A 20,327-nucleotide genomic window follows, 5' to 3' on the forward strand; every position below is an offset into this window, starting at 1 on the left:
TCAGGACTGAAGGGGTGCCGCGCTGTCGGAGGGTCAGGACTGAAGGGGTGCCGCGCTGTCGGAGGGTCAGGACTGAAGGGGTGCCGCGCTGTCGGAGGGTCAGGACTGAAGGGGTGCCGCGCTGTCGGAGGGTCAGGACTGAAGGGGTGCCGCGCTGTCGGAGGGTCAGGACTGAAGGGGTGCCGCGCTGTCGGAGGGTCAGGACTGAAGGGGTGCCGCGCTGTCGGAGGGTCAGGACTGAAGGGGTGCCGCGCTGTCGGAGGGTCAGGACTGAAGGGGTGCCGCGCTGTCGGAGGGTCAGGACTGAAGGGGTGCCGCGCTGTCGGAGGGTCAGGACTGAAGGGGTGCCGCGCTGTCGGAGGGTCAGGACTGAAGGGGTGCCGCGCTGTCGGAGGGTCAGGACTGAAGGGGTGCCGCGCTGTCGGAGGGTCAGGACTGAAGGGGTGCCGCGCTGTCGGAGGGTCAGGACTGAAGGGGTGCCGCGCTGTCGGAGGGTCAGGACTGAAGGGGTGCCGCGCTGTCGGAGGGTCAGGACTGAAGGGGTGCCGCGCTGTCGGAGGGTCAGGACTGAAGGGGTGCCGCGCTGTCGGAGGGTCAGGACTGAAGGGGTGCCGCGCTGTCGGAGGGTCAGGACTGAAGGGGTGCCGCGCTGTCGGAGGGTCAGGACTGAAGGGGTGCCGCGCTGTCGGAGGGTCAGGACTGAAGGGGTGCCGCGCTGTCGGAGGGTCAGGACTGAAGGGGTGCCGCGCTGTCGGAGGGTCAGGACTGAAGGGGTGCCGCGCTGTCGGAGGGTCAGGACTGAAGGGGTGCCGCGCTGTCGGAGGGTCAGGACTGAAGGGGTGCCGCGCTGTCGGAGGGTCAGGACTGAAGGGGTGCCGCGCTGTCGGAGGGTCAGGACTGAAGGGGTGCCGCGCTGTCGGAGGGTCAGGACTGAAGGGGTGCCGCGCTGTCGGAGGGTCAGGACTGAAGGGGTGCCGCGCTGTCGGAGGGTCAGGACTGAAGGGGTGCCGCGCTGTCGGAGGGTCAGGACTGAAGGGGTGCCGCGCTGTCGGAGGGTCAGGACTGAAGGGGTGCCGCGCTGTCGGAGGGTCAGGACTGAAGGGGTGCCGCGCTGTCGGAGGGTCAGGACTGAAGGGGTGCCGCGCTGTCGGAGGGTCAGGACTGAAGGGGTGCCGCGCTGTCGGAGGGTCAGGACTGAAGGGGTGCCGCGCTGTCGGAGGGTCAGGACTGAAGGGGTGCCGCGCTGTCGGAGGGTCAGGACTGAAGGGGTGCCGCGCTGTCGGAGGGTCAGGACTGAAGGGGTGCCGCGCTGTCGGAGGGTCAGGACTGAAGGGGTGCCGCGCTGTCGGAGGGTCAGGACTGAAGGGGTGCCGCGCTGTCGGAGGGTCAGGACTGAAGGGGTGCCGCGCTGTCGGAGGGTCAGGACTGAAGGGGTGCCGCGCTGTCGGAGGGTCAGGACTGAAGGGGTGCCGCGCTGTCGGAGGGTCAGGACTGAAGGGGTGCCGCGCTGTCGGAGGGTCAGGACTGAAGGGGTGCCGCGCTGTCGGAGGGTCAGGACTGAAGGGGTGCCGCGCTGTCGGAGGGTCAGGACTGAAGGGGTGCCGCGCTGTCGGAGGGTCAGGACTGAAGGGGTGCCGCGCTGTCGGAGGGTCAGGACTGAAGGGGTGCCGCGCTGTCGGAGGGTCAGGACTGAAGGGGTGCCGCGCTGTCGGAGGGTCAGGACTGAAGGGGTGCCGCGCTGTCGGAGGGTCAGGACTGAAGGGGTGCCGCGCTGTCGGAGGGTCAGGACTGAAGGGGTGCCGCGCTGTCGGAGGGTCAGGACTGAAGGGGTGCCGCGCTGTCGGAGGGTCAGGACTGAAGGGGTGCCGCGCTGTCGGAGGGTCAGGACTGAAGGGGTGCCGCGCTGTCGGAGGGTCAGGACTGAAGGGGTGCCGCGCTGTCGGAGGGTCAGGACTGAAGGGGTGCCGCGCTGTCGGAGGGTCAGGACTGAAGGGGTGCCGCGCTGTCGGAGGGTCAGGACTGAAGGGGTGCCGCGCTGTCGGAGGGTCAGGACTGAAGGGGTGCCGCGCTGTCGGAGGGTCAGGACTGAAGGGGTGCCGCGCTGTCGGAGGGTCAGGACTGAAGGGGTGCCGCGCTGTCGGAGGGTCAGGACTGAAGGGGTGCCGCGCTGTCGGAGGGTCAGGACTGAAGGGGTGCCGCGCTGTCGGAGGGTCAGGACTGAAGGGGTGCCGCGCTGTCGGAGGGTCAGGACTGAAGGGGTGCCGCGCTGTCGGAGGGTCAGGACTGAAGGGGTGCCGCGCTGTCGGAGGGTCAGGACTGAAGGGGTGCCGCGCTGTCGGAGGGTCAGGACTGAAGGGGTGCCGCGCTGTCGGAGGGTCAGGACTGAAGGGGTGCCGCGCTGTCGGAGGGTCAGGACTGAAGGGGTGCCGCGCTGTCGGAGGGTCAGGACTGAAGGGGTGCCGCGCTGTCGGAGGGTCAGGACTGAAGGGGTGCCGCGCTGTCGGAGGGTCAGGACTGAAGGGGTGCCGCGCTGTCGGAGGGTCAGGACTGAAGGGGTGCCGCGCTGTCGGAGGGTCAGGACTGAAGGGGTGCCGCGCTGTCGGAGGGTCAGGACTGAAGGGGTGCCGCGCTGTCGGAGGGTCAGGACTGAAGGGGTGCCGCGCTGTCGGAGGGTCAGGACTGAAGGGGTGCCGCGCCGTCGGAGGGTCAGGACTGAAGGGGTGCCGCGCCGTCGGAGGGTCAGGACTGAAGGGGTGCCGCGCCGTCGGAGGGTCAGGACTGAAGGGGTGCCGCGCCGTCGGAGGGTCAGGACTGAAGGGGTGCCGCGCCGTCGGAGGGTCAGGACTGAAGGGGTGCCGCGCCGTCGGAGGGTCAGGACTGAAGGGGTGCCGCGCCGTCGGAGGGTCAGGACTGAAGGGGTGCCGCGCCGTCGGAGGGTCAGGACTGAAGGGGTGCCGCGCCGTCGGAGGGTCAGGACTGAAGGGGTGCCGCGCCGTCGGAGGGTCAGGACTGAAGGGGTGCCGCGCCGTCGGAGGGTCAGGACTGAAGGGGTGCCGCGCCGTCGGAGGGTCAGGACTGAAGGGGTGCCGCGCCGTCGGAGGGTCAGGACTGAAGGGGTGCCGCGCCGTCGGAGGGTCAGGACTGAAGGGGTGCCGCGCCGTCGGAGGGTCAGGACTGAAGGGGTGCCGCGCCGTCGGAGGGTCAGGACTGAAGGGGTGCCGCGCCGTCGGAGGGTCAGGACTGAAGGGGTGCCGCGCCGTCGGAGGGTCAGGACTGAAGGGGTGCCGCGCCGTCGGAGCTTCAGGACTGGGAGTGCCGCACCGTCAGAGGGTCAGGACTGAAGGAGTGCCGCATTGTCGGAGAGACCATTACTGAGAGAGTGTGGCACTATCCAATATACAGAAGGTGCAGACGATGAACAGGAAAATCCAAGGCTTAATGGAACGAGCACCAAAAGTGTTGATGACATCACTTGTCTTTTATGGTTTATGATCATAAAATACTCTGGCCCTGTATTTCCTGAGGACCTAGGGCAGACTGCAAAGGATAGGAGATGATGCCAATGAGTCGATCAAAGCTGACGCATTGCTCCAAAGAAACCTTGTCAGTAATTCCATTTTTCCCATTGCAGGCTGTTCAGGGGTCATTGCTCGGATGTCCGGTTATGCCCACCTCTTTGGCTGAATGTAACCTGAGCTGGTGAATGGAGTGGATGAATTGGGAATAGTAAGAAACAGGCCTGACTGACCCTAGGAGAATCTATGCCTCAGCTTGATCCATGTTACCAGAATCTCAAACTGTTTAAAATTCATGACCTTATGTGGTGGGACCAAGCAATAAGTCTGCCTGGGGGGGTGGGGCAATTACTATTTCTACTCTGCTGTGGTGCTGGTGTCGGATCCCAGGTATTCATCAATCTGAGCACTCAAATATCATGTTTTGAGAATAGATAAGGGAGAACCAGTGGATGTGGTTTATTTGGATTTCAAGAAGGCGTTCGATAAGGTCCCACATAAAAGTGGGAAAAATTAAAGCACATGGGGTCAGGGGTAATAAGACCATAAGATCATAAGTCGTAGGAGCAGAAATTAGGCCATTCGGCCCATCGAGTCTGCCCCGCCATTCAATCATGGCTGATAAGTTTCCCAACCCCATTCTCCCGCCTTCTCCCCGTAACCTTTGATCCCCTTACCAATCAAGAACCTATCTATCTCGGATATACTGGCATGGATTGAGAATTGGTTGACAGACTGGAAACAAGTGTGGGAATAAATGGGTCTTTTTCCGGATGGCAGCGGTGACTAGTGGTATACCGCAGGGATCAGTGCATGGGCCCCAGCTATTCATGATATATATAAATGACTTGGATGGGGAAACCCAATGCAATATTTCCAAGTTTGCTGATGACACATGGGTTGTGAGGAAGATGCAAGGAGGCTTCAGGGCAATTTAGACAAGTTGCATGTGTGGGCAAACACATGGCAGATGCAGTATAACATGGATAAATGTGAAGTTATACACTTAAATGTGAAAAACAGAAAGGCAGGGTATTACCTAAATGGTGAAATATTGGAAAATGTGGATGTACATAGCGATCTGGGTGTCCTTGTACACATGTCAATGAAAGTAAACAGGCAGGTGCAGCAAACAATTAGGAAGGCAAATGGCCTTCATTGCAAGAGGATTCGAGTTCAGAAGTTGGGATGTCTTATTGCAGTTATACAACGCCTCGGTGAGACCACATTGGAGTATTGCACGCAGTTTTGGCCTCCCTACCTAAGAAAGGATATACTTGCCATAGAGGGAGTGCAGCAAAGGTTCACTAGGCTGATACCAGGGATGGCAGGATTGTCATATGAGGAGAGATTGGCTCGACTGGGCCTGTATTCACTAGAGTTTAGAAGAATGAGAGGGGAACTGATTGAAAAGTATAAAATTGCAACAGGGCTGGACAGACAGGATGCAGGGAGGATGTTTCCCCTGGTTGAGCAGTCTCGAACCAGGGACCACAGTCTCAGGATATGGGGCAGGCCACATAGGACTGAAATGAGGAAAAGGTTCTTCACTCAGGGTGGTCAACAAGTGGAATTCTCTACCACAGAAGGCTGTGGAGGCCGGGTCACTGAATATATTCAAGGGAGAAATTGTTAATATTTTAGATATTAGGGGCATCAAGGGGTATGGAGAGAAAGTGGGAATATGGCATTGAGATAGAGGATCAGCCATGATCATATTGAATGGCGGAGCAGGTGCGAAGGGCTGAATCCTGCTCCTAGTTTCTATGAGAGTATTACTGAGGATAGATGTGGACAGGCTGGATATTCAGAGCATTCTCTCGGTTAGTGAAATTGAAAAGTACTGACAGAAATACTTTTCCTTGTGCCTGCAGGTTGAGACTCACCTGGAGAATCCCACCAAATACCACATCCAACAATCGCAGAGGCAGCAGGTGAAGCAATATCTCTCCACCACATTAGGCAACAAGTTTGCTGTACAGCCCCTGTCGATGGGGCACTCACACTCTGTGCAATCTTTGGCTGTCTCGCCTAGTTTGAGGAATGATCACGTGATGTCCAGCTCTACTGGAAACAGTGCCCCAAACAGCCCCATGGCCATGCTCAACATTGGCTCAAATCCCGAACAAGAGGTATGGGCCATACAGTGTCTAACAAGTTTGCAAGAAGAAATAGAATGCGAAAAGGGCTTGTACTGTTCTTCCCCATCATAAAATCTACATGACCTCAGTTAAAGCAGTTTGGACAGAATTTGACTTGGGTAGAATTTGCTCTGTGTGTTATTGATGGGGAGAGAATATGCTATGGTTACTCTTACTGTCTAGTTAACTGCCCTGTCTGTTTCTAGATGGGCGATGTGATTGATGATATTATTAGCCTCGAATCCAGCTACAATGATGATATTCTCGGGTACACGGACCCTGCTCTACAGGCCCCGAACACAGTAAGTAATTGGAATATTAACTCTGATATGGGACTGGGAGGTGTGGGCTTAGGAGCAAAGTTTGAGGAAAAACTACTTGCAGAAAAATCTGTTCCATCTCTGCATCTGGTGATGAAATAACCATAAGGTGTATTCCCTAAGCATGAATGCTGATGACACTGTTGAGCAATATTTTCAGTCTTATGATGTGACGGAGTGGAGGTAGATTCCTCCCACGCAGTCCTCCAATCCCATCATTAATGGATGCTGTTTCAACAAAATATTGATCACCAACCATGACCACTATTGATCAATTCATTGATTTCACTAGAAATTCAGGTTGAGTGGGTTCTATAGCAGGTGATTGATCCTCTCCATTGGTTTATTGGTAAAGGTGAAATGGCCCAATGAGTCTAGAATTGGTGAATGGGCATCTCCTTATCTCTTGTTGATATTTTTTGGTTTTGGAATGTTACTTGTTTATTGGTTGATTCACTCGCTGGTTGTGATTGGTTGCAGTTTTTAATATGATAATTGAGGCAATCAAGAATATGTGACAGACTTTGAAGTGTGACAGATGCAATAGGTGCAAAGTTTTACTCCTTGACCTCTGGCATTGTGCACAGAGGCTCAGAAATTCTCTTGGAGCAGATTTGTTGAGGAGGTTTGGGCTGACCAGTCACCTGATGGTGCTGGCTGGAGCCTTGGTTTGCTATCGAGTCCCAGTGTCAGTAACGTGCAGCTTGTGGGCTGTGGGTAGAGAACGAGGGGCCCTGGGGCAGCACCATCAGTTCCAGGATGTTGCAGCATCAGGCGGGGCTGTAACCCTGAGAAAGACAGGTCCTGGATTGGTGAAGGAGTGGGGTGGGTGGGTGGGTGGGTGGGTGGTGGGGGGGGTGGGGGGTGGTGGGGGGGATTGGACCCAGATTGCTAATCCTGACAAACCCCGCAAAAATTAAAAAATGAAAGAAAAGTTTGCATATATACAGCGCCTTACACAACCCCAGGATGTCCCAAAGCACTTTACAGGCAATGCAATACATTTCAAGTGTAGTCACTGTTGTAATGTAGAAAACGCAGCAGCCAATATGCGCACAGGAAGATCCCACAAACAGCAATGTGATAATGACCCACATAATCTGTTTGTGATGCTGATTGAGGGATAAATACTGACCAGCACAATGGGGGTTAACACCCCTGCTCTTCAAAATCATTATGTCCACTTGTGAGAGCAGACTGGGCCTTGGTTTAATCCCTCATCGGAAATGCAGCACCTCTGGCTGTGCAGCACTCTCTCGGTACTGTGCTGTGAGCGTTAGGTATGGGTCTTTTCTGAAGTCACTGACCCAGTGGTGACCCACTGAGCCAAGGCAGATACTGTGACTCAGTAAATGGAATTTCAGCAGCTGAGACTGTGCAGATCATGCCTGGCACATAGTCAGCTCAGGTCAGTCCAAAAGTGCCTTTTGGGGGTCCTATGGAAATCATCAAACCCTGGTTTTTGTATTAAGAAGTGGCTACTGCCAACTGCAGGCAGGCATCTGGTCGAGTAGAGGGAGGTACTTTGAATTATAGCATCAGCCATACTGTCAACAGGGGGCGGTAAATCATGTGCCCACCATTTTCGGGGCAGTAACACTCCATTTTCCACTGGTTGGAAAGCCTCAAATCCTTCCCAGAAAATCAAGACTGCTATAAACAGCAGGTTCTTGGAAACGGCTTGAGACAGAAGATTGGAAGGAGATCTTTACAATGTATTGCTCCCAGGATGGAGTGCATGCACACATTTCAAGAATTTTCCACCTGTATGCTTTTCTATTTAATTGGGCTGCAAATCAGCCGTGTTTGTGTGCAGAAGCTCCGTGCTAAATCTGCAAAATTGCCCTGGAGATTCACAGCCAAGGTTTGTTCGGTCTGTCAGTATAAGACAGCTCCTCAGTGTTGCAGTTACCAGCCTGTGCCAGCCAACACTTGTTACATTTGTCTGCCACTCTCATTGCTGCCAAAGTGAATTGATCTGACTTTGTGAAAGAAGTTTGATCCAGTGATGAGATGGAAAGATTGCCTTATTTGTGGGGCCACCGTTATTCTTTCAATGATATTCATCTTGGAAGGTCAGTGCGACAGCCAAGCTTGATATGGGAAGCCATGCCCTTGAGAACTGATTCTATATTCACATGTATGCTGATAACACCCAGCTCTACAGCACCTACCTCAACCAATCTGCTACCTCCATGTTGTCAGGCTGATTGGCCAACATTCAGCTTTGGAAGAACTGCAATATCCTCCAGTTGAACATTGGGAAGACTGAAGCTGCTGTTTTTAGACCCACTACAATCTCTAACTTTACCATTGATTCCACTCCCTGGCCACTGCCTGAGCCTGAACCAATAAAATCAATTAGCGGGTGCATGGTGAGCCGATGGGCATTAGAAAGGACAAATGAGGTAGATGAATTGGAACTGGAAGTTAGGAACTGGCTGAGAAACAGCCACAGAATAGCTGTAATATTATAGGATACACTCAACCCTGGTTGTCCATCAGAAATGAATAACGGCTGAGACTCCCTAAATCCACTAGATGAATGTTTCTATTTTGAAGTCAGTGCTCCTGTTCTGACCCGTGTGGTAGTGCATAAAATGATGGGGCAACAATTTCTTGTCCCAACAGAAACGTGCAAGGCCCCTTAGGAGTCAGCAAGAGTTTTTTTGGCAAAAAGACCCACCCTCTGAGAATGTCTATTCTTGTTGACCTACAGCAAGGGTGTGTGATTCACTAGCTCTGTGAACCCAATGCTTAGATGTCACACTTTCCACAGTGGATATTGAAGAACTGAGAATTAGCAAGGCCCAAACTGGGCACAATCCCAGGTTACTGACTCATGGTACAGTTCCATAGGCGACAAGAAATATCCCAACACAGGAATGTTGGAGGCTGGAGGAAGTTCACCAATCAGTTGGAAAGTCTTTCTTGTACATTATCTCAGAGTGTGAGACATAAGGAGCAAGATTTGTGTTTGGATGACTCTGAGTTTCTTGCACAGTTCTTTGCTTCTAACCTCATCAACTCAGCACAATCTTTGACCCGTTGCAAACCAGGGACGTGCTTAATCTCGGGTTTTTTTTTGAAAGCCTCTGATGTAAACATTAACAATATTGCTTCCAGAGGTTAGTGTATAAACTGCTGGGAACAATCTAAATACCTAGTGCTGTTTCTACTTGCCCAATAAAGAGCTGAAAGTCCGAGAGGGAGGTGGGTGCGTGAAGGTTAAAGTCCTCTCTTGTTCTCCTCAATGTTCGTGGTAGCCTTGAGCTGCTACTCCTCCTGGTCTCCCAGCAATGCCGGTCTCTGAAGACAATGAAAGCATGAAGGAGCAAAGCAGAACTACTGCTATCCTCGAGGTTCCAAACTCATCAAAGTTCCAACGGGTAAGATCTCTGCCAGAAAATAACATATGGCAAATACACACTGAGCCATTGGATTGAGATAACCTAATGGCTGTGTTGCGTGCGTTCCGTTAAAGGTTGCTCCCGAGGTTCAATTTTTGAACTCCCTGTGCGCTACAAGTTTCACTATACTGAGCATTGGGTTGCCTGCTTTTGTTGAACAGATAATAGGTTTTGCACTCTCAGTTTTTATTTTTTTCCACTTGAATTTTCTCCTGCTTTCCTGAAGGTTCTGACAGGAACAAGCTCCCACTTCTCCTCTCTGCATCTTTTGTTGTTTTGCTCTGGATATATATCTCTCTCACACTCTCTCACTCTCTCACTCTCTCACTCACTCTCTCACTCTCTCACTCTCTCACACTCTCACTCTCTCACTCTCTCACTCTCTCACTCTCTCACTCTCTCACTCTCTCACTCTCTCACTCTCTCACTCTCTCACTCTCTCACTCACTCTCTCACTCTCTCACTCTCTCACTCACTCTCTCACTCTCTCACTCTCTCACTCTCTCACTCTCTCACTCTCTCACTCTCTCACTCTCTCACTCTCTCACTCTCTCACTCTCTCACTCACTCACTCTCTCACTCTCTCACTCACTCACACATTCTTTGCCTATGTCTCTTTGCAATTCTTACTTCCTATCTTTTTTGCTCTTATTTCTCTGTAACCCTCTCTCACTCTCCCTGATCTGTCTGTTTCATGCCTATAGTATTCTATGTCTTTTTATATTTATTTCTATGTCTTTCCCTATCTCTCTATATCTCTACCTCTGTCTGCCTTGTTGCTCTCTCTCTCATTCTCTCTCTCTCGCTATGTATCTCTGATTGTTTGTCTTTCTGTCTCTATCTGTATATGATGTTAACAAAATTCACTTGGCCCACCATTGCTGTAGCAGTTTACAATGCTGTTGCAAAATCAGATTAAATCTTCTAACATCAGTGAAGAGATAATGAACACACTGTTCCTTTGAGAAGTTTGAAAAATTGATGTTTCTGAAATTTGCTGTACGATGATTTCAGTTGTACAGCAGCTAGGGTGTAGCTGAAGTGGCGTGAGACACTCTTGCATTTGCTTGCCTACATGCAATGCCCTCAGTTGTGTAATGGAGTTACACTGCACTCGTGTGTGTAACTGACCCACGACTGAGTGAAACATTTATCAAAGTGGCCCAGCTTGAGGTAATGTCTTTGATTAGGTCATGGTTTATAACAGGCTTCACAATAAGCTCACTACAGGATCTATCTCCTTTCTTATCCTTTAGTATTTTTATCTCTTTATCGAGGTGTCAATCATGACCCAGTGGACAATGCACTCGGTGCTGAGTCAGATAGTTGTGGGTTCAAGTCCCACTACGGAGACTTACACGTGATCCGGGCTGGCACTCCCAGTGACATTACTGAGAGAAAACTGCTCTGGTGGAGGAGCAGTGCTGGAGTTCCACACTGTTGCAAATGTTTCTTTTGGGTGAGATAATAACAATAGCTTGTATTTACGGAGAGATGTTAAACCAAGGTCCCATTTGCCCACTTAGGAGGATGTGAAACATTCCAGGGCATTATTTTGAAGAAGAGCAGAGAGTTTTCTCCAGCATCTTGGCGAATATTTATCCCATTTGTGCTTGTGAGATCTTGCTGTGCACAAATGGGTTGCCACACTTGTTAAATTACAACAGTGATAGAAAATAAAAATAAATGTAGCTAAATATTAGAAAATGAGACCGTTAACGAGGCAGGGAAAGGAGGCAAAGAGACAGATAGAGAAACAGAGACCAAGGGAAAGATAGAGAGGGGGAGATTAGATCCAGAGAGAAGCTGATGGAGAGACTAGAAGAAATAGAGGGGCAGAAGGTAGCGATAGGAAGGCATTGAGAAAGAGAGACGAATGGAGATGAAAAGGGAGTGATGGAGAGACCAACTGATGGAGACAAAATGAGAGGGGATGGAAATGGAGCAATGGCGATATAGAGGCAGGGAATAGAGAGACCATTGGGAGGATCCAGATAGGACAAAATGGAGAGAAATAGAAAGATATTAAATACAGAGAGAGGGCCAGAAATGGAGGTAGAAACTGATGGAAAGAGACAGCAAAAATGGAATGGAAGTCGGTGAGAGAGAGCAAAACAGACGGATATATATACACATGAGCACACACACACACACACAAACATACACATGCGCGCACTGAAACATACACTCTCTCTTTCTCTCTCTCTCGCATGCATACGCGCGCACACATACACATACACGCGCGCGCGCGCACACACACACACACACACACACACAGACACTCTTAGCTCACAGCTTTGAATGGTGTTACCTGTATTTGGAGACACTGAGCAGTTTTACTCACTTTACCAGATGGATTATCTGGGTCAGATACAGTGTGATTGCAGCTCACCTTGGAGAATTGTGTTTTTGTAAAAAAACAGCTGATGGAACATTTAGAGGATCACTACCTCGAGTGGTGAGAATTTGCTGTGTCAGAATTCATTGACCTGGAGTCCAAGAATCAGTTGGATCTGGCGCCAAGTCAGATTTTTCTCCTCTGACCTGAAAGTGTTGAGTCTGTGTAAGATTCATGGGCAGGATCGCTGGCCTCTCTCTACTAAGCTGAAGTGCTGTTCATTGGGTGTGAACCTGGGAACCAGTGTTAGCATGTTATTTACCCATGGAAAGCGGGGTGGGGGGAAGACTCCCTCCCTAACAACATGGTGGGTGTACCTACACCGCATGGACTGCAGTGGTTCAAGAAGGCAGTTCATCACTACCTTTGCAAAGGCAACTAGGGATGGGCAATAAATGCTGGCCCAACCAGCGACACCCACATTCCTTGAATTTTTTTTTAAAAAGGCTCTAGGGGCAGAATCACCTCCTCCTGTACCTATGTCCCTATAGGATGACCTAGCAATTTTAGGTACTGACTTAACAATGTAGGAAGGTCAGAGGGAAGCAGCGAGTGAGGTTGGATTTGAGGTTGAAATATGCTGTAAACGGTTCAAAAAAAGTTTGCAAACGTTGTGGGAATGTTTGGCTGCTGATTCGCAACAGCAGTTTGCTGTTAACGGGGCCGTAAACATCATTTTTTATCTTGCGTGAAGCTGTTTATTGCTGCTTGAAGTTGGCGTTTAGTTTGGTGAAAGGAGAGTCCTTGTTTGCTCCTTGGATTAGATGAGAATTTTATGGGGTGTGGCTTGTTAATGAGACCCCTGGGTGGAGGCTCTTGCTTCTTTGCTGACCTGCGAAAGGATGTTCTCATTTGTATTCTGCACCTGTTGCATCCACCTTACTGAAGGCCAGCACTTTGGCGTCACTGAGTACGATGCAGTTTCCAGCCAGTTGCGCTTCAACCAGGCCCTGCTCACAGGCAGATACAAAGAGGTGAGAACCTGTGGGAAGAGGAAAATGTGGGAACCGATCAAAGTGATAAGAAAAAATTAGCAGAGGTGAGGTAGATGAAGGAATGGTGACCTCAAGCTTCCATGAAATTTAGAGCACAGAAAGAGGCTTCTAATTGACTGGCCTTAGCTATATTTATGCTCCACACAAGCCTCCTCCCACCCCCTTCTGCTAATCCTATCAATATATCCTTCGATCCCTTCCTCCCTCATGTTTACCTAGCTTCCCTTTAAATGTATCTATCCTGTTCCTCAACCACTCCATGTGGTAGTGAGTTCCAAACTTTCACCACTCCCTGGGTAAAGAAGTTTCTTCTGAATTCCTGACTGGATTTATTAGTGACGATCTTATATTTGTGACCTGCTGTGTTGGGTCTCCCCCCATCATGTCACATCTCAGTCTTCTCTTTCCTAGAGAGAAAAGCCCCAACTTGCTGTGTTGGGTCTCCCCCATCATGTCACATCTCAGTCTTCTCTTTCCTAGAGAGAAAAGCCCCAACTCGTTCAGTCATTCTTGATAGTTTGTAACCTCTCATTTACACAGACGATAACAGAACTGTTTTTTGTCTCTTGTCCAGTGTGTTTAGATTTTTTTTTGATTTTATAGTCCTGCTGGAGAAGGAGGAGGCTGAGGGAAGGGAGAAAAGCAACACAGTGATGGGGGCAGGACTCACGGAAATGTATATTCAAATATAGTGGTGTGTCATGAGGTGACCATGGTCGGCTGGGGCTTGGTTGGTTTGGGAGCAAGCAAGTTCCCAAAAACAGCAATATGATAAAGACCAGATTAGCTGTGTTATTGATGTTGGTTGAAGGATTAATATTGGTCCGGACACTGGGGAGAATTCTCCTGCTCTTTGAAGAGTGCAATGGGGACTTGCAAACCCACCTGAGAGGGCAGGGGGGCACCTCGATTTAACATCTTATTTAATTCAGCACCTCCAACAGTACAGCACTCTCTCTCAGTACTGCACTGTGAGTATCATATCCAAAATTCTGGAGAGGGACTTGAATCCACAAGCTTCTGACTTGGTCGTAAGAGTCACTGAGCAACAGCTGACGTTCTGAAAATGGTCCAGGATTTCCTTGATCTGATTTATGTCAAAATGGCAAAAGCTTCCGTCAAATTCTACGCAACCAGTGTGAAGTTTTCAGAGGATCTTGTTAATAAGTGCCCGAACATGGAGCCCAAACTTAAATGAGCAGAAATTAACTCAAATAAATGGGTCCCGAGACAAGTGTGGAAACTTTGCCCTCATCCTTCTCTAAGGCTGTCATTATCTTACTGATGTTACGAAAATTGCAATTTGAAGTAATCATTTATGAACATTACACACCGCTTATTTCAGAAGAGGCGAAGTAGTTGCGAGGGTTAGGTGGAGGCAGAACCATTTAACCCTGATAGTTACCACAACAACAACAATTTGAACTTATATAGTGCCCTAATGTAATAAAATGTCTCAAGTCAATCCCAGAGGTGTTAGCAGACAAAACTTGACACTGAGTCACATACAAAGGTATTAGGAAAGGTAATTGAAAGCTTAGTCAATGAGGCTAGTATGAGGGTGCAGTGATATTGTACTCTAGCCATGGACAGGATCTGTGTAGTATTATTTCAATTTCAACATTCCAGAGTGATTATTAACATTTTGTCCCATTTCTCTTCCTCCAGTTGCCTCTTTCCACTAGTCACTTGGAGGTTTATTCAAGTCATGGAATTGCAGCACCCACCAGCACTTCATGCCCCGCCAATATTGCCATTAAAAGGGAAATGTCAGGTAAACTGTACTTGAGTAAGTCAGTGTTGAGGGAGCTTTACTTTGTATCTAACTCCATGCTGTACCTGTCCTGGGAGTGTTTGATGGGGACAGTGTAGAGGGAGCTTTACTCTGTATCTAACCCCGTGCTCTACCTGTCGTGGGAGTATTTGATGGACACAGGGTAGAGGGAGATTTACTCTGTATCTAACCCCATGCAGTAACTGCCCTGGGAGTGTTTGATGGGGACAGTGTAGGTGGATCTTTACTCGGTGTCTAACCCCATGCTATACCTGTCCTGGGAGTGTTTGATGGGGACAGTGTAGAGGGAGCTTTACTCTGTATCTAACCCTGTGCTGTACCTGTCCTGGGAGTGTTTGATGGGGACTGTGTAGAGGGAGCTTTACTCTGTATCTAACCCCGTGCTGTACCTGTCCTGGGAGTGTTTGATGGGGACAGTGTAGAGGGAGCTTTATTCTGTGTGTTATGGGCAGGATAGGGTTAATTTTAGAGCAGTTCTGATTTTTAAAAGGGTTTCTGATTTTTCCATTCACTGCCTACCTGTAAATAGAAAGATGCATTTGATTATTGATTTCTCCTTTTATAAGTGACATATTTTGCCCAAACCTTCAGTTTTGGAATGATCCAATAGTCTATTAATAACCCCACAGCAAACTCGAGATTAGGTAAAATAGTTGGGGGGGGGAGGTAGTTTATTTTATACTCATTCAAAACATGGGGAGGGATTTCGCAAGTTCCACCCGTTTTTGCATTCATACCAAAAAAGAGCGATGAGGGGAAGAAAGGAGCTCAGGGTGAAGACTACGATAAAATAGGAACCATGGTTTCGCTTGAGTCCAGAATCAAACAGGCCAATGGTTTTTAAAATTCATTTGTGGGATGTTGGCGTCGCTGGCTAAGGCAGCATTTATTGCCCATCTCTAATTGCCCTTGAGAAAGTGGTGGTGAGCTGCCTTCTTGAACTGCTGCAGTCCATGTGGTGTAGGTGCATCTACAGTGCTGATAGGGAGGGAGCTCAAGGATTTTGACAGTGAAGGTACAGCAATATATTTCCAAGTCAGGATGGTGAGTGGTTTGGAGAGGAACATCCAGCTGGTGGTGTTCCTGTCTATCTGCTGCCCTTGTCCTTCTAGATGGTAGTGATCATGGATTTGGAAGATGCTGTCAAAGGAGCCTTGGTGAATTCCTGCAGTGCATCTTGCAGATGGTACACACTGCTGCTAATGTGCTTTGGTGGTGGAGGGAGTGAATGTTTGTGCATGGGGTGCCAACAAGCGGGCTGCTTTGTCCTGGATGGTGTCAAGCTTCTTGAGTATTGTTGGAGCTGCACTCATCCAGGCAAGTGGGGAGTATTCCATCACACTCCTGACTTGTGCCTTGTAGATGGTGGACAGGTTTTGGGGAGTCGGCGGGGGTGAGTTATCTGTCGCACGATTCCTAACCTCTGACCTGTTCTTGTAGGCACAGTGTTTATATGGCTGGTCCAGTTCAGTTTCTGGTCAATGGTTACCCCCAGGATTTTGATTGTGGGAGATTCAGCGATGGTAATGCCATTGAAGGGACGATGGCTAGAAGAAAGAATGGTGCATTCTTTCAGGGCTTAGTTGACTGAAACTGTCGCAGGATGATCCACTTTTCCAGAAGCAATGACTTCCACGATGAAAGATGGCTGGTGGGGATGAATTAGTCTTCTAGGCACAGATACAGAGGTTCAGATGTTCCAATAGTACACAGTGTAGATGAAGGGCAGGCAAATTTAAGCCTGGGCAGATATCTTTGTTTGCAACCTGTTAGGTGGCAAATGGTCGAAAGAAGCAGGCTGCTATAGCCTGGACTCCTGTTATTTCATCTGGGGCTAAACAGTAACTGAAGATAAAACCCAAGAGCTGTATAATTAAGCAATTCAAAAGCTCAAGCCTCGGTCAAGAGAGTGGGTCATTTTGGGTCGATCTATTCAGTGAAAGAGGCCCCTGGTTAAAAGACATTGTGTTTTGACCATGTAACTGTAGAACCAATCGCACAATATTGGAGATGAGGCTTCACAAAAAGCTCTGCCTTTGTCAATAGCTGGCTGGTGCAGATGTCTGGTCTACTATTCCTTGCATTGGTTGGGCTAGAATGTTCATACAATGCGAGGAGTGTTACATTCCAGAGGATTGATGTGTTAGCCTTTGTCCATTTTTAAATTGCTCAGAAACCTTCTAGAGCTACCATGCTGTGGTCATGCATCCATTTTATCACTACAGCCACTTGGACATTTAGGGTAAAAGCATAATTTAAACAAGAGAATATGGAAGAGAAACACTTTTTTTTAGATGTTTTTCTTCTTTGCAGCGTCTTGGCAGGAGATCTGTATCTAACCCCGTGCTGTACCTGTCCTATCTAACCCCGTGCTGTACCTGTCCTATCTAACCCCGTGCTGTACCTGTCCTATCTAACCCCGTGCTGTACCTGTCCTATCTAACCCTGTGCTGTACCTGTCCTATCTAACCCTGTGCTGTACCTGTCCTATCTAACCCTGTGCTGTACCTGTCCTATCTAACCCTGTGCTGTACCTGTCCTGGGAGTGTTTGATGGGGAAAGTAGAGGGAGCTTTGCTCTGTATCTAACCCCGTGCTGTACCTGTCCTGGGAGTGTTTGATGGGGACAGTGTAGAGGGAGCTTTACTCTGTTTCTCACCCTGTGCTGTACCTGCCCTGGGAGTGTTTGATGGGGACAGATTAGAGGGAGCTTTATTCTGCATCTAACCCTGTGCTGTACCTGCCCTCGGCATGTTTGATGGGGACGGTGTGGAGGGACCATTACTTTCTATCTAACCCCATGCTATACCTGTCCTGGGTGTGTTTGATGGGGACAGTGTAGGGGAAGCTTTACTCTGTATCTAACCCTGTGCTGTACCTTCCATGGGATTGTTTGATGGGGACAGTGTAGAGGGAGCTTTACTCTGTAACTAACCCCGTGCTGTACCTGCCCTGGGTGTGTTTGATGGGGACAGTATAGGAGGAGCTTTACTTTGAAATTAACCCCGTGCTGTACCTGCCCTGGGAGTGTTTGATGGGGACAGTGTAGAGGGAGCTTTACTCTGTTTCTCACCCCGTGGTGTACCTGTCCTGGGAGTGATATATGGGGACAGTGTAGAGGGAGATTTACTCTGTATCTAACCCTGTGCTGTACCTGCCCTGGGAATGTTTGATGGGGACAGTATAGAGGGAGTTTTACTCTGTATCTAACCCCGTGCTGTACCTGTCCTGGGAGTGTTTGATGGGGACAGTGTAGAGGGAGCTTTACTCTGTATCTAACCCCGTGCTGTACCTGTCCTGAGAGTGTTTGATGGGGACAGTGTAGAGGGAGCTTTACTCTGTATCTAACCCCGTGCTGTACCTGCCCTGGGAGTGTTTGATGGGGACAGTGTAGAGGGAGCTTTACTCTGTATCTAACCCCGTGCTGTACCTGTCCTGGGAGTGTTTGATGGGGACAGTGTAGATGGAACTTTACTCTGTATCTAACCCCGTGCTGTACCTGTCCTGACAGTGTTTGATGGGGACAGGGTAGAGGGAGCTTTACTCTGTATCTAACCCCGTGCTGTACCTGTCCTGAGAGTGTTTGATGGGATGCTAGATGTCTGTGGTGGGAATCTGAGCCATTCCCAGTACAAAGAACCCATTTCCTGACCAGCACAAAATACCAAATGTACAAATTTGTGTCTAAGCAACATGACTCCCTTCCCACTGCCTCACCCTCGGGAATTAAATAAATAAAATAAATATCGAATCAAAAGTTGTGTCACCCGTGGTGATGATGAAATTGCTGGTTTGTTGTAAAAACTCATCCGGTTCACTGATGTCCTTTAGGGAAGGAAATCTGCTGTCCTTACCTGGTCTGGCCTACATGTGATTCCAAACCCACAGCAATGTGGTTGAGTTTAAACCACCTTCTGAAATGGCTGAACAAGCCAATCTCTTGTATTTAGGAAGGCTGCTCTCCCCCATGTTCCAAGGGCAATTGGGAATGAACAATAAATGCTGGCCTTGCCACAATACACAATCTATCTCTTTCATTGTTTTAAACACTTTAATTCCCAAAGCCTGTGGTTTTTGACCCTAACCTTATTTCCATATACTTCGATTCCAGCTATCCACCTTCTCACCATGTCCCACAATCTCATCTCATGGCGGAAATTCCTCAATTGCTGCTTGACCCTCTCTGATCACTTCGCTAGTGACCTCATCTAATGCTTTGTCACCCTTTGGTTGAAAATGTTCTCTGTGACTTCCCTTCTCTCTCCTCACTTCCTCATTTTTCTCTAGCTTTCTGCTGGATTTGAAGCCTCAAAAACATTGGAGCAGCTCAAACTCTGCGTGTTCCAACTAAAATAAACCCAACCTCAATAACCTTTGGTGATAATTTCCATTTCTGACGCAGACTACAATGAGTGGGACCACTCCAGGATGACTGGAAATGGGCATCATGAAGTGGTGGGACTGGAGTCTCCCTGAACATAAAATCATAGAACGTTCCAGCTCAGAAGGAGGCCATTCAGCCCATTGTGCCTGTGCCAGCTCTTGGAAAGACCTAGTCATTAGCCCCACTCTCCTGCTCTTTCCCCATAGCTGTGCAAAATTTTCCCTTTCAATCAATTATTTATTCATTCCCTTTTGAAAGTTCCCTTTGAATCTGCTCCACAGCACTCAGACAGCGCATTCCAAATCACAACTCGCTGCATTAAAACTTGCCTCGTCTCCCTCTCTGGTTCTTTTGCCAATTACCATAACTCTGTGTCCTCTGGCTATTGACCCTCCTGCGCTCTTAGCCAACTCTATCGAAACCCTTCATAATTTTGAACATCTCGAGTAGGTCTTCTCTTGACCATTCCCTGCCCTAAGGAGAACTACTCCAGCCTCTGTCTTCAATCTGACCTCTACCAGGGAACATAATTAAGTGTGATTTTTTTTTTTTGAGAGATACTATTAGTGCCTCAAGTAGACTGTGTTCATGCATATCTTCCATCCTCTTTACTAAAGTTGATGATAACTCTGTTCCCCTGATGCACTGAGTCTATTGAGCCCTTCCTGGCACCAGAGATGACACATACAGGCATCTAACTTTTCTGCCAGTTGAAAATTAAGCAACATCGCCACCCTGTGGATTGGCCATCTATTCCCTGCAATTCGGGATTGGCTCAGCAATAAGCAGAAGGATTGATTTCCCTTCAGTCTTGCTGTTACCCAGCTCCCACTCACGGTAATGGGTGCAGACTGGACCAGCCCTTATCCCAGAGGGAGAGAAGACCAGGTAGGCATATCTGGGGTTGATGATAAGGCAGCTGAACTAACAGAGGGTGGAGTCACTAAGCAGGGTACTTTTGCAAGATTGTTGATGTGGCTTTTCTGGATGTTCGGACCAGGCCGCAGCTAATGCTGCTCAGCCTTGGAAATGAGTGTCCAGAAATCTTTAACCTATAAACCCAATGCTAAAGTATTTACTAAATCCCTACTCGTATCCCTCCCTCCCCCAGCAACTCTCCGTCTCATCACTTAAGTCTGTTAATGATTGGTTGATTATGTTGTTCAAGATACACAGGTCATGGCCTGCGTTGGGGACAGGCTGGCTGGCGTAGGAGCGGGCTGGACCACGGCGCAACAGCTTGCGTGTCAAGCGTCGGTTGATGCCCAGCTCGCGGCCAAAGCCGTCCACAGCCTTGAACCGGTGGTGCTTGGCCGTGACTGCACGCAAGGTGTCAAGGCAGCTCAAGCGTGTGGCACCGTTTGGACAGA

General features: G+C 49.4%; 1 protein-coding gene across 6 annotated transcripts in view; it reads left to right on the forward strand.

The window, feature by feature from the left end:
* Positions 1–20,327, forward strand: part of tfeb (transcription factor EB) — a 96,416-nt gene that overhangs the window by 58,532 nt on the left and 17,557 nt on the right. For 4 of the 6 annotated variants that reach the window (XM_041195014.1, XM_041195010.1, XM_041195011.1 and 1 more), the window contains 3 exons: positions 5,390–5,647; positions 5,863–5,958; positions 14,448–14,568. In XM_041195014.1, the coding sequence (XP_041050948.1) occupies positions 5,390–5,647; positions 5,863–5,958; positions 14,448–14,568 (475 nt within the window). The remainder of the gene's footprint in view (positions 1–5,389; positions 5,648–5,862; positions 5,959–14,447; positions 14,569–20,327) is intronic. The other 2 variants (XM_041195015.1, XM_041195016.1) reach the window with 1 other exon arrangement.

Source organism: Carcharodon carcharias, chromosome 9 (assembly GCF_017639515.1).
Source record: "Carcharodon carcharias isolate sCarCar2 chromosome 9, sCarCar2.pri, whole genome shotgun sequence".
NCBI classification, from domain to species: Eukaryota; Metazoa; Chordata; class Chondrichthyes; order Lamniformes; family Lamnidae; genus Carcharodon; species Carcharodon carcharias.